Source organism: Lingula anatina, chromosome 6, assembly GCF_051362555.1.
Source record: "Lingula anatina isolate TDL-2025a chromosome 6, LinAna3.0, whole genome shotgun sequence".
In the NCBI taxonomy this organism is placed as follows: domain Eukaryota; kingdom Metazoa; phylum Brachiopoda; class Lingulata; order Lingulida; family Lingulidae; genus Lingula; species Lingula anatina.
In genome coordinates, this window is record NC_141772.1 from 22797821 (window position 1) to 22812326 (window position 14506).

The window sequence follows — 14506 nt, forward strand, 5'->3', positions numbered from 1 at the left end:
CAATTATTTCGTTTGTTTTCGGTAAGAATTGATTTGTGATTAATTATGTAATGACAGACATCCTTAATCAAAGGGACTAAATTTTTTGTCAAAACGATATATATATATATATATATATATATATATATATATATATATATGCATTTTATGGACAGAGTTAAATAATATCTAACATTTGTTTCATTTGTTCTCAGTAAGAATGGTTTGGGGACTAAATATATTGCGACAGACGTCCCAAATATATATCAGACATTTTGATTCTGAGCCCCTGGTTCAAGAAATGTACCAGGCGGATGCAAAATAAAATTGCAGTATCATCAGATTATAATCACGTGAATGTCACTACTGTATCGATTTATTAAAATTGATAAGTCAACAAATTCTCCGAAGGGAAATTGGTGTGTAAAGACATGCCCTGTTAGAAACGATTCTACTTCACGAACATGAAGTTCATTTCAGTGTTAAAATTACTTTCCTTATATTTCATATGGCTTAATATGCCCTTTTGTATTGTTAAAACATTAGAGAATGATCTCATAAGTTTTTATTGCATCATAAATAAATTCATAGCTTCGTGAGCGATAGCATTTTGTTTTTACAACATAAATAAACTCCAGTCGAGTCATTGGATTCCGTGGCAATTACTCATCAGAGCTCAAATGCTTTAATTAACAAAGTGACAAATTTTGTGAGCAATATCATCATATTCAAATTAAGCATACTGGTTTATTGCAAATCAGTTAAAGATGGAATAACATGTACATATACCACCATAATAACAGCACAATCTTTTCTTAGTATCCTGCGCTTTAGATAGCACTCTCCCATCAGATTATCTGTTCTTCCTTTTCCCACTTCAATCCCCCCTCCAATCAGCATACTTGTTCCATATTGGTTTTTTCAAGAACCTATCAGATTGCATGTACTTCTTGATTGTAGGCAGCGCCTGAAATGTAAGCGTGAAAGTTACCTTACTCCACGCCCTAGAGAGACATAAGACAGAATACACAGTAAAATATTCCAACTCACTTCAAAGTTTGCCATGAAGTTCACCAGGTTCTTAAAGTCATCAAGACATCCAGGAGAAAAGATCCGATGCATGTCTAAGATATCGTAGGCCAGAAAGTCAACGTACGTGAGCTGAAAGAGAAAGCCACAGTTTCAACTACATTCAGAAGAATACTGCGTCTTTAAGATATTTTCTAATGAATAAATTTTATCATGTGCGCCATAGGTGAATGACAACAAAAATTAAACACAGGGAGTGAAGAGAGCACAAGGAAATAAATATAATAACTTTACAATACAACACTTTTTCTCTCTCGAGCGCACACACACACTCACACACACACACACACACGCGTGCGCACGTACACACTACTAACATGTATTCAACTAAATATTCATGTACACAAATGTTTATTTACGTACGTTATTGCCGGTAAACCATGGACGGTCCTGCAAGAACTCAGAATACTCCTTCAACATGTCTGGCAGTTTCGACAAATACTCGGACCTCTTTTCTGCCTAGTATAAAATAGTGACATAATCACGTCATATGAATGTGCAAATTAAAATACAGTGTTTCGCATCCTTTCGAAGAAATAGGTATAACATATCCAGGGGCAGATTGAGGCCGTCTTCTGGGTGTTCTGGAAGACGGTCAGATTTTCAAGTTTACATTGACCGGTATCGAATTTTTTGTCGGAAGACGGTCAAATATTGAAGATGGATCAACAAGGATAATTTGGAAGAATGTCAGAAAATATCTCTGGATCTGCCCCTGATATCTACTGACAAAACCAAATAATCTCATGATAGACACCTCCGCCACGCTTCAAATACTCACGTAATCCCAGTTGGAAAGTTTTTTAGCATAGCAGACGTAAATAAATGCCCAAACGAAATCGTCCAGCTGGTGTTCAAGGATATCACATCTGATGTTTTCCTGCTCAGTGGAGGGACCTGAAAAGGGGATAGAGTTAATATACACTTGCACGTGTAGTTTGATAATGATGATGGTACGTGCCCGCGCACACGCTTACACACACACACACACACACACACACTAATGATAATGTAACTGAATAATGATAATGATGCCTCTATGGGTCAATCGCTTAAAAATAAAAAAGGAAATTAAAAAAAAATTGGGACGTTTTGATATACGTTTAATATGGCTTTGTGGGACCAGAGAGAATATATTCAAATTCATAGATAATCTATACAAAATTTCCCGTCAAAATGAATTTTCCTCTGGGTAAAAAAGCAAATTTTCTTGTACTCGCGAGATGTTGCTTTCGAAGTTTAATTCCGTTTTTAATCAAATTATATAGTTCTAAAATAATATCCAATTGGAAAGAGCAGACTATTGAAATTATCTTATTATGAAGATCTAGGGCCAATTAGGCAAATACAAAATCAATTCTCTCTGACGAAAACTTGGAACAGTTTTAAGTTCCAAAGAAAGACACTTAAATATGACAGAATAATCACAAGCTCTGGCAAACAGTGCCAATACTTAAGGATGCATATTGAAATCCAATCACTCACACAAGTTATGTTTTCGAGCAAGGTGCTTCAGAATGGCATGACTCTGGACGATTGCAATATCGTTATCAATCCAGTATGGGTTCTGAAAGGTAAAACAATACAGGTGATCTGCAGTGCGACAGTTGAGACCGTTTCGATATCAGATTTTAAGTTACGTGGGTATTTTATGACGTTAACCCTCAAAATGACGTCATAAGATTTAAAGAACGAAGTGACGTCACATGGCAATTTTAAGTTCAGCTAAATATGTTTTAAATGTGCTCTGAAAATTCATAACAGCATTAAGAATTTTCAGAGAAAACCTTTGGTCTTTCTAAGTGTACCATATCCATTTATGTCATTCAGTTTCAGTTTTAGTATCCACGTACATTTGGAAAGGGTAATCCAAGTTTGAACTTTTCACTCAACCAAGACTCACGGCTGAAATCAGGAGCTGAAACAAAACACGTGGTCAAAAATTGAGTAATAGAATTTATACCGATCATTGTAGAAATGATTGAAATAAACCTTGTACAGTACGCATATAATATGAATGATGGCGTTATCCGTTATTCATTCTCACATTGAAAAGTTCACTTATTCTAACATCAGCTGATACGGACAGAATTTGGGATGGAGGAATGGACAGACAGACAGACAGACAGACAAACAGACAGACAGACAGACAGACCTGGTCCAGACTCATAGTACTTCTCTTCGTATTCTTCTTCCACATAATTCAGCAACAGTCTGATGGGCTGGGCAAGCTACAGGGAATTAAGATATTTTGTGAGCGATAAGATAAGACTCATAACATTTAAAGGAGATAAATAATAGCGGTCGACCGTTAAACCAAGTTATGTAGTTTTAGGGGTTATCTTTAACAGGCAAAAGTAGGAAAACGACTGAGTAAGTCAATTTTAAGTGGGTTCTGCTTTGTCTGAGTTACATTTTAAACTTACTGTAACTATCCTTTTTACGTAAAATGAAGAAAGAACGTAAAGAGAAGACACAAATTAACACGAGGGTTCTTCAACGACATCAAGTATCCGTGTGTTACATAATGGTTGAACAGACAAAATATTTATATCAGTCACGCTATCTGGACTCTTCATTCACATCAGGTATCTTTGGTGTTACGTACATATTGAACCGATAAAATAGTTGCATCGTCAAGAAAATATCTATAGGCCTACTTTTATGATCTCTATACACAAGCCTCAAGGCTCAATCTCCCAAGCTTTAAAGTGTTGCTTTCCCTATGACATGTGACACGACACACAATAGCACAACAGTTTGAACTTGGCCATATAAAAGAAGTGTGATACGCGTGTTTTGGTAAAGAGGTCGCTTCGTATATAGACATGTAGGCGTGTATAAGCTTTCCAACTCGCAGCTGTGGTATTTATAATAATAATCACTCATCACATTTATTAACTTTTAGCTTTGACAGATATTTTATTCTTTATTTTACCCCTTATTTATATTTTTATGTAAGCACAATAGAGTAGTGTTAGTAGTAGTTTAGACAGCGAACAATGTTGTAACACTTATAGCTGAATAAATTATTAAATTATTTAGGTAAACATCCTTTATTGTGGTATCACAGTCAACACATGTAAGCAGCACTGTATGTCTAAAAGCCAGACCCTCATTGCTGAATCATTATAAGTTCATTACCAGCGTGACGCTTGTGACCTCTTCTATCTTTTGTACGTCGAGAAGATTTACCGTCGCAAAGGCAAGCCACCTTTGATGGATGTTTTAGATCACAAACGCGGCAGGTGTGTGGGACTTCGACAGTTTTGTGCTGAGCATTGCTCTCCGCACTGCAAGAGCAAAGTCCAGCCAAATTGATAACTTCCTTACAGTCATCCGTTCGCTGGATTCCTTATCAAGATGATATCTACCGGTATATACTACACACCGGGGATTTTACGGATACATAATATATTACTTATGTAATTTTGGTCCTGCAGCAAGGGACGCTGTTCAAACACGCGTCCTCACGGACCCTGCTCTGAATCGTGTTGTTTTGATAACATGGATTCTAACTAGTGCAAGATGATCTATCTCTGATACCTCCTTAACTAGGGCATGAGTCGACTGACAGTCCCGAGACTCATTAACTATCCTGTTTACATGTTTAAAAACACGGCAAACCAGCAATAATTTGGTTAGAAGCACGCTTAATTATAACCTGCAAATAGAAAAGGGCACATCCACAACGTTCTGTTAGATGCAAAAAGCATTAATGAACATACCCCTCTTTGCTTCCAGTACCCCAGCACGGGCTGTTAAGTCTCAATTTTCGTCGGTTAGACTTTACGAGAAAATAATGTCACGTTAGATAACGCGCCGGTTCTTGGGCCTTAGTGTTGTGCGCCCAGCTGATCCAGTAAAACGAACAAGATTCTCATTTGATGCAAGTGGAAATTTAATACTGTCTTTTGGAAAATATACAGAGGTTTCTTCTACATAGTAACTGTCAGTCCAAAATGTATAATGATATCGCCAGAGCCAAAATACGATATGCCCTCACCTTAGAAGAGGGCAGCCTTTATAGATCATTCAGGAATTTTAATAATCCAGGAAGACGTACACTTGACTGAGCGCAGTCCTTTCGTCTCCGGCTCTGCCTCCACTCCGTCACCGTGTTTCCTGGATCATTCCCACCCCTCTCAGCCTTCAAAGGCATTCCTGAATTTATCTCCGGTTATCATCATTCCTGAATGTCTATTGACTGTCCCCTTCTAAGTTTATCTTAAGATTATTTTAATTTTAAACGTCCACGTTACTTTAAGATTATTTTAATTTTAAACGTCCCCGTCACTTCTAAAATACCCAAAGTGGTATTTTACACCACTATACTACCCACCGGTTGAAATGTTCACATTTCAACTACAAGAAATTAAAATAATATGTTAAATATGCTTCAATAACGTCTACTTTAAAAATCTATCCTAATAAACATAGAATCATAGATATAAATATAAGGTATTAAAGTAACCAACATTTGTATACCCTTGAATTGTAGTAATACTAATTCAATACTCAGATATATGTACAAATAGTGCATATCCGCTTCGTGATTATGGCATCAATTAAACTTTTACCGTTAATTGACAAATTACTGTATGGTATAACATGATATCAAACAAATACACCTTAAAAGGTAAACCCCACGCTTAAACCAGACCCTTAAATCGCGTGTTGTTCCATCAGCATATGCAACGGAGGTGCAGGAAGCGACTCGTTCAACGCTAGTTGTTCTTGGGCCGTCAGCGCCTGCGCCTCAGGTCCGTGAACCGTCAGTGTGTCCGAGGTTGCTGTCAGCTCCACCGGGACATAAGTGATGGTCTCACAGTCGTTAGTACTATTGGCTGTTACCGTACGCTGATGAACAGGGCTGTCCGGTGCTGAAATATGACTCAACTCAAGTTCATTTGACATGGGTTCATATAAAGCGTTATCACATTCCTCATTATGTCCACTAGACATTTCTGATTTCCGTTTATTGGCGTGATGGCTTTTTTTAATTATTTCCCGCCAATTACATCGCCGATACCCACATATTACAATCAGAATCACCCCAATCACAATGAGGGAGCCAGTGGTCGTTCCAATTACTAATTGTCGCCTAAATTTGTTAGCAAAAAATATAGAAAAGGGATTCGGTTCATCGCTTATCGGAGATAGCAATATACGTTTAACTGGTTGTAAAGGTGTTAATTCGTCAGGTTTCATGATGTGCAAAGCTACGCTAGCCGGAATAATATTTTGTACCTGCAAAGGTTTTATATCATTTACCATGAGTGCCTTAACGCTTACTTTGCCCATCCGTTGTTTTAAACCCGGTAGTGTGAAGTTGGTGGCCGTTATGGAACAGCCGTCACTTACATGTATCAGGTAAACCCCTGGCCATAGGGTATGTGACACAGCAGGTGACCGTGGACACCGTGTATATATTGTTTCCCCCGAAGTGGTAAGCGCGTAATCCCCTAACGCTAACTCTACTGCCTGCGACTGTACATACCTAGTTAATTCTATTTCACATGCTCGCCTATGTTTCACCTGCCCGGTGATCAAGGCCCTGGAGCATAGTTCTATACCAGGTCGAAACATCGGTCCTGACCTGCATACAATGGGTCGCCACCCTTGGCAGTTCGAAGGGTGAAAGATGTCCCCCGTGATAGGATCAATCCCAACGTTGGTGAACGGAATTATTACCTTTGCTGCTATCCCGGACGTGTTGTATGGTGCGGGGAAGCTAAGAATCCGGTATTTCTGGTATACCCGCTGTGCAATGAGGGGTAACTTTACCCTGTATATCAAAGTCTCACCTCCCCATGCTGGATTGACCACGACATGCTCGTAATACCAGTTGATCGGTTGAATTGGCAAAGATGTAACATTCACTGTCGCTGTTGTCAAGATATCCTGAAGTTGGTCGGGCGGAAGCAGTTCTTCTGTTAAACGACCCAATTCAAGGCTTGCTTTCTGTCTTAAGTATTTCTCCATAGCTGTTTGAAATGCCGATACCATACGTTCATATTCCGATACTGCTAATTCGATTTGAGAAGCGCAATATAAGTTGTTCAATTTACCTTGTGTTATATTTAATTGTGAAACTACTGCTGGAAAATTGTGAGTTACAAAATTTCGAATGTATCGTTGAATGTTGTTTATACTTTGTCTCCCTTCATCTATTAAATCATAAGTGTGGTTTAATACTGATACGAGATCATTAACTTTATGAACAAGTAGTTTATTTTGATGTCTGGTCTCCTGAACAATCTTAGTAACTTCTGCTAAATTTTCGTCTGTGGATAGGCCAAAAAGACTGTGAAAGGCGTCACCAACAAAATTCAGCAATCCTCTTTTGGGACGTAAAGCTAAACGATGGGATGAATCATAGTGATATTTCGTTATACTTAGCGTTGTCAGCGTCCGAAATTTCTCTTTGCAGAAGTCGAGTCTTCCCATCCACAGGTCAGCGTTTCTCCTAGTGATAGTACGGGAATCGATGAGGTTTTGAATTTGCAGTTTGAGTTTAGCTAACTGGACCCAATGGTCGTCTGTGAAGACAGGGCGATCCACGGTTACGAGTAAGTTCCACTCTGTCGTTTGGATAGCCATGTCTACCCGTCCGGTGACTAAAACGCCGTCTGGTATCGGTATCACTTCAGATGTGGCGTCCGTGTGTATTCTAGCAGATGACAGCAGAGCCATCCATATTAAGATGTGCTTGAAGCCCCTTCCTTTCTCCGTTGTTTGGACGAAGGTTGTGCCTCGGGACTTGGACATAACGCCGCTCTCTTCTTATAACGGGTATTGTAGCTATGATCTGCCGGTCTGCGTAGCTGTGGTTCTCTATCTGTCCAGCTATCCCACTCTAATGACGTCTCGGATTCGGCAGAGTCAGAGTCGGTATCGTCTTGCTGATGTGAAGTCCCCTCCTCTAACTGATCTCTCAAAGGTGGCACTGGAGGTATTATAGCAGTCTCGGGGGTGGCCTTTTTCCTTGAGTTACGCAACGGTCGTGGTCTGACCTCATCCCAAGCTATATCAGGATCAACTACGCGTAATTTATTTCGATTCACGGTTATTATCTTTCCAGATAGTTGATTCCTAATTTTGAACACCTTTCCCCACTTATCAATAACCTCCCATTCCGGATCCCACTTTGAAGTTAGGGTTAATCGTTCCTGGGCTTTAACCACTACCGTGTCACCAATTTGGATAAGATCGGCATTGGCTTTTGCATTAATTCTGGAAGGGTTATATTGCCTGGAATTTTTAAGATTCACTTGGGCGCAACGAAGCGCTTTAGACATTTCCCTTAACCGACCATGCAATGCGTTTGTCTGACTGGTGGCTTTTAATGCTTTAGTCAGTGGCAGTCTCCCCCTTCTACCGTACATCAAAAAGAACGGTGTAAACCCTGTGGATGAACTGGGGCTATTGCGATAAGCACATACCGCATTTCCTAATTGGTTTTCCCATTGAAGTGCATCATTGTCGACCAATTTCGCCAACAATTCTTTAATGGTTCTATTTACTCGTTCAGTTTTACCATTTGATTCAGGATTATGACCTGTAGTTGACCTATGATTAATTCCCAAATCTGTCAGAAATTGTCTAAAACTTAGACTTTGGAATTCCCCACCCTTATCCGTGATAATAATTTCCGGAATACCATGTCGCGGGAAGAAATCTTTTGCCAAAACTGCCTCCACTTCTAAGGAAGTTTTATTAGGTATAGGATATGACTCGACCCACCCAGATAAATGATCGATGGCATTTAAAATGTATCTATTGCCCTTATCACTTTCCCGAAACGGACCAATTAAATCTAACCCAACAATCTGCATGACATACGATGGAATAGGCATTTCTCCAAATGGCGCGTGTTGTGCCCGCGATTTATGTACCTGACATACCGGACATCGTTGCAGCTGCGATGTAATATCCCGTCGGATTCCGGGCCACACGTACGCTTCCTGTACTCGGTGTTGTGTTTTCGCAGCCCCCATGTGGCCAATTTCTTCGTGACATCGCTGGATCACCGCCTCTCTGTATTGGAAGGGAAGTACTAAACGTGGATAGACAGCAGCTGTACGCGATGGTTTCTTTACTGAATAAAGTAACCCATCTAATACTGCAAGGTCCGAATCTTCTGTTCCCGCATTCTTAAACCACGCTTGGAATTCTTCTTCCTGTTCTCCGCGTAACTTCTCTGGTAGTAAATCGTCTGCTTCTAGGGGTATTCGTTGAGCAGCGTCTTCATCCGGAAGCGCGTCCGGGTCCACCCATTCATCTGTGTCGAAAGTGGCGACCTCTGGTGGCGGCAATCTACTCAAAACATCCGCTCGTACGTTTTTCTTACCTTGTATATATTCTATCTTCGCCCCAAACTCGGACAGCAGCATAGCCCAGCGTTGTACTTTGGTGTTGCGCATTTCAGCCGTGAATAAAGATCGTAAAGGTTTATGATCCGTGAAGATGGTAAAATCGGACCCGATGAGATACGGACGTAGTTTACTGACGCAGAAAATTAAACTGTAGGCTTCGCGTTCAAGTGTGGACCAGCGAAGAGCCGGTCCTGACAAGGATTTAGAGACATACTGTATGACACGTTCCATTCCACTGTCATCTACCTGAACTAAAATGCCCCCTACCGCGTAATTGGATGCATCCGTATACAAGCGATACGGCCTGTCTGTTCGGGGATACGCCATAATCTCATTCGAACACAACTGATCTTTTAAGGTTTGAAATGCCTGTTGTTGTTCGTCCCCCCATACATATTTCTCGCCCTTCTTGGTAAGTTTGTATAGGGATGATGCTGTGTGAGCAAAATTGGGAATGGTTCGCGAGTAATACTGACACATGCCGAGAAAAGACCGAATACCCTTGACCGATTTTGGTGGTTCTAAGGCGGAAATTGCTTTTGTTTTCTCGGGATCACTACTGATACCATCGGGGGTCACAATGTAGCCTAAAAGTTTAATTTCTTGTTGGGCAAATGAACACTTTGAAGGTTTTAATTTTAAACCGGCGTTGCGCAATCGCTGAAATACCTGACGTAAATGTTCTGCATGTTCTTCTTTTGTCTTACTAAACACGCAAATATCATCCAGATAAACAAAACATGATACTCCGATAAGGCCACTCAGAACCGAATCCATCATGCGTTGAAAATACGCAGGTGTAATGGACAACCCAAAAGGACAACGTAAGTATTCAAATTGACCCAGATGACAAACAAATGCTGTCTTTTCAATATCCTTTTCAGCAATGCGAATTTGTGTGTACCCTGAACGACAATCTAGTACTGAAAACCACTGTGCTCCACTCACCTGATCAAAGATGTCCTGAATGAGGGGTAGCGGGTACCTTGCGGGTGTAATAAGCTCGTTCAATTTTCGGTAGTCCACACAAAATCTCGTGCTGCCATCCTTCTTTGGTACTAGTGTAACGGGAGAGGCCCATGGACTGAAACTTGGTTGAATCACATTATCTTTCAACATTTCTTCAATTTCAGATTCTATAAGTTTTCGCTTCGCTAGTGGTGTGCGATATGGTCTCTGTCTAATGGGCACATGATTACCCGTATCTATAGTCATCGGTTCCACGGTACTTAAACCGTGCGGTTCACCTTTTACACTAAACACATCATTAAAATCAGTCAAGACCTTATCTATTGCCTCGTGACCCACAGGAGTTGCTTTTAAAAGTGCGGTACATAAATCAGTATCTTGTTTGTCTTGATACTGTTTATATTCAACCAGCGGCCATTCCCTACGACACCAATACAGCGTATTAGTGTCATAATTAATGACTCCCCTGTGTGCCTGAAGCGTGTCATTACCCAAAATCATTTGATGGTCAATATTGTCTACAATGAGCATCTCTACCACATTTGCAAAGTCAATACGAATTTGAGCCGTTCCTAACACAGTAAGTTGCTGACCCGTTATACTAATGACGGGTTGTGTACTTTTCACTAATCTAGGTCTACTAGTCATCGCACATAATTTCTTAAACACTGAGTAATGGAGCAGAGAGGTACTAGCGCCCGTGTCAACTAATGCTAAACAAGGTTCCCCATTTAAAGACACACTAACCCCCATACGAGCCTTCTTACGCCTCTCTGCTTGAACTAGTTTAAATGATCAAAAGGTTGCTGTTTCTTACGTAAAGCTTTGAGTTGGTAACATTCTGCCTTTACATGGCCTACTTTACCACAATGAAAACATTTTATCTGTCCGTCTGCCGTCCATCCCTTACTGTCCTTAGACGATTGAGGCGGTTTGCGTGGGTGCTGTCTTGTGTTGGATGACGTCATCGGTGGCTCGCGTTGAGCTGCGCTTTTCAACGCAGATAAGATCGACTCTTTTAGTTCGGTAGCCCATCGTGGTACTTGGTCCACAGGTTGTGTCGCCCCGATTTCCATTGGCTCCTCTATGCGGCGTTGAGTGTTGCTATTTCGGTCTCCGTAGACGGTTTGAAATAGGAGATCACCCACCTCTTCATTGTCCACGTATCTCATAGCTTCTTGCAACGTTGACGGTCGTCCCTTCCGTATCATGTCCCTAGCGAGGCGAATCTCATGCAGGCCCCGCGTATAAGCTTTAATTAACAGGCGTTCCGCTTCCTCGGATCGCGGAAGTGGGTATGCTTTCCGCGCCACGTCTCTGAAGCGGCGATTATAGGACGCCGTGTTCTCAAATTGTGATTGTTTTATTCGTTCCAATTCGGCTCGAATGCAACTAGTTTCATCGGCGGAAAGAAAGACCCGTCGAATATGGTTTCGTAGCACCGTCCAGTCCGTTCCAAAATACTCTGGCTGTTGATTTAAGAAATAATCTATCTCACCTGCCATTGACCCTTGTGCCGTCTGCAGTGCCAGTTTAATTGTGGCGTGTTCAATTTCCTCCGTCCGGGGAATTGTTCGTTCAATTTGGTCAATCCAGTCTCTCGTGTCGTCCGGAATGGACCCATCACAGGGTTTAATAGCCCTGCACAGTACGTCCAATTTTGTCTGGTGCTCACCCTCTATTTTCATGCGTTCCATCCTCGCATTTCGAGCATCTTCCGCTCGCCATCTTTCCTGCATTAAATTTCTCCACTGTCCATCTTCCTGGTGCGCCTGCACCGTTGTTTTTGCCAAAGCTGCAACTCCGGCGGACAGCTGCTGAAGAGAATCTGGATTCATTTCGTTAGATCGCTAAAAATTAAGTCCTGAAAAGAGCTCGCCAATTGTTAAGTCTCAATTTTCGTCGGTTAGACTTTACGAGAAAATAATGTCACGTTAGATAACGCGCCGGTTCTTGGGCCTTAGTGTTGTGCGCCCAGCTGATCCAGTAAAACGAACAAGATTCTCATTTGATGCAAGTGGAAATTTAATACTGTCTTTTGGAAAATATACAGAGGTTTCTTCTACATAGTAACTGTCAGTCCAAAATGTATAATGATATCGCCAGAGCCAAAATACGATATGCCCTCACCTTAGAAGAGGGCAGCCTTTATAGATCATTCAGGAATTTTAATAATCCAGGAAGACGTACACTTGACTGAGCGCAGTCCTTTCGTCTCCGGCTCTGCCTCCACTCCGTCACCGTGTTTCCTGGATCATTCCCACCCCTCTCAGCCTTCAAAGGCATTCCTGAATTTATCTCCGGTTATCATCATTCCTGAATGTCTATTGACTGTCCCCTTCTAAGTTTATCTTAAGATTATTTTAATTTTAAACGTCCACGTTACTTTAAGATTATTTTAATTTTAAACGTCCCCGTCACTTCTAAAATACCCAAAGTGGTATTTTACAGGGCGGCATGTTGTGGAGTAACAATGAGATATTCAAGCTCTGAGGATGGACCGCTAGATGGCGTGGATGTGTTGTTAGTCCTTTGGCTGCAAATCGTAGTTTAAAGATCGGTCTGAAAGATGCATATTAAGCGAGTCGACATATCAAAGCATTGCAACTTATCCCAACCAAATGGCATCATCTTGTTCCAAACTGCATAACTTAAAGCAATACTATTGATAATCGTTTCACCCCTCCCCCCCCCAAAAAAAAAATAATAATAAAAAATAAATAAATAAATTCTGCTCTTTCTGTGCGACCAGTTATACAATTCTAAAGAAGGCTCTGCTATTCTTTTCTAATCCATGCTTCCTTGAACATGGCATTTGATTTTCCCTATAAAAACAAATTTCCGTGAATTTATCAAACTTACAATTGATCGCGAGAAAGAACCAAACGAAAAGAGAATCATCCCAAAATGTACTGTAACTTTCAGGTAGAAGAAATTATAATAAATTATTACCGAGTTGGTGGAATAATACATTGTCTTAATAAAGACTCACTGGAATTACAGATGCAATATTCTGTTGGAATATTCATATGATTTTAGCAAAAGTGTATTAATTGCCAATAATAGGCGTCAATCACTCCGCCTGACCCAGAATGTTTAGATTTACCCAACATTAGGCCGCATTATCGATACTCTCATTCTACGATTCTCACCTTGATCTCATTTTCCGCGTTTTGTCTATCTTTTTTCAAAGTTTGAATGAAAGCCTATTAATAAAGATGTGTGAACATGAAAAAGTTTGTTGTAATCGCATCCTGGGTTCAGTTAAACAATCTTGTTTCGAATTTTGTCCACATAAGCATTGCAATTTTCCGCTTCTTTAATTAACTCACCAACATGGATTTTCTTTATTCAAATCCTCCCTCCGCAATACGTTCATTTTAACGTATACCCAACATTACAACACTGATCGCCATTAAAACACAATAAAAACTCTCAAGTTACAACATACCAATGATGGAATTAACTACCTGAAATTCAATACGTTCAACATCGTGCCATCATTACAATAACAGTAATAACAATTACAACAGACTTACAACTCTTAACATACCAATGAAAAAACTGATCGCCTCATACTTCAGCAAAAAACATCAAAAGTACAAGACTGGACTTATATAATGAATAACTCTGGTGTCAGCCACTTCATAATTGTGAGACGGCGAAAACGTTGGCCTCTCTATACGGTAATTACTCGATCTTTTCAATGGGGAAAAATTATCACACTTTCAGATACATCATTTTATAATCTCAAATATTTCTATATAGCATTTGTGGTGTTTTTACTGCTTAGTAAAAAACTATAAAACAGTCTGCTATTTAATTTTGTTGCTACCACTCAATAGAAATTTTCAAATTAACTGAGGAAGTTGCGACATAAAATACTGTATCTGTAAAATTCACAATTCCCCCCCCCCCCCCCCCCCCCCCCCAATGAAAAGATCGAGCAATCACTGTATCTCATGCACACCTACACGTATTTGGAATGTTCACTTTTAGCACAACCACACACATATAACAGATGTCTGCCAAATATGTATCACATAAAGAATAGAATTTTAAAACTATAACGTAATAACATATATCTCCGT

General features: G+C 40.3%; 1 protein-coding gene across 2 annotated transcripts; it reads right to left on the bottom strand.

The window, feature by feature from the left end:
• Nucleotides 1–526: 526 nt before the first annotated feature.
• On the bottom strand, nucleotides 527–13033 carry LOC106163380 (glutathione S-transferase Mu 2-like). 2 transcript variants are annotated; one of them, XM_087015488.1, is made up of 9 exons: nucleotides 12866–13033; nucleotides 4797–4823; nucleotides 3224–3299; nucleotides 2922–2986; nucleotides 2554–2635; nucleotides 1846–1965; nucleotides 1432–1523; nucleotides 1030–1140; nucleotides 527–946 (listed from the first exon to the last, which is right to left on the bottom strand). In XM_087015488.1, the coding sequence occupies exons 1-9, from the start codon at nucleotides 12872–12874 to the stop codon at nucleotides 857–859; spliced, it is 672 nt and encodes a 223-aa protein (XP_086871614.1). In that variant the 5' UTR covers nucleotides 12875–13033; the 3' UTR covers nucleotides 527–856. The 2 variants fall into 2 exon arrangements, with proteins under 2 accessions (XP_086871614.1, XP_086871613.1); XM_087015487.1 differs by having other exon boundaries at nucleotides 1432–1527; nucleotides 1850–1965; nucleotides 12866–13021.
• Nucleotides 13034–14506: the final 1473 nt, after the last annotated feature.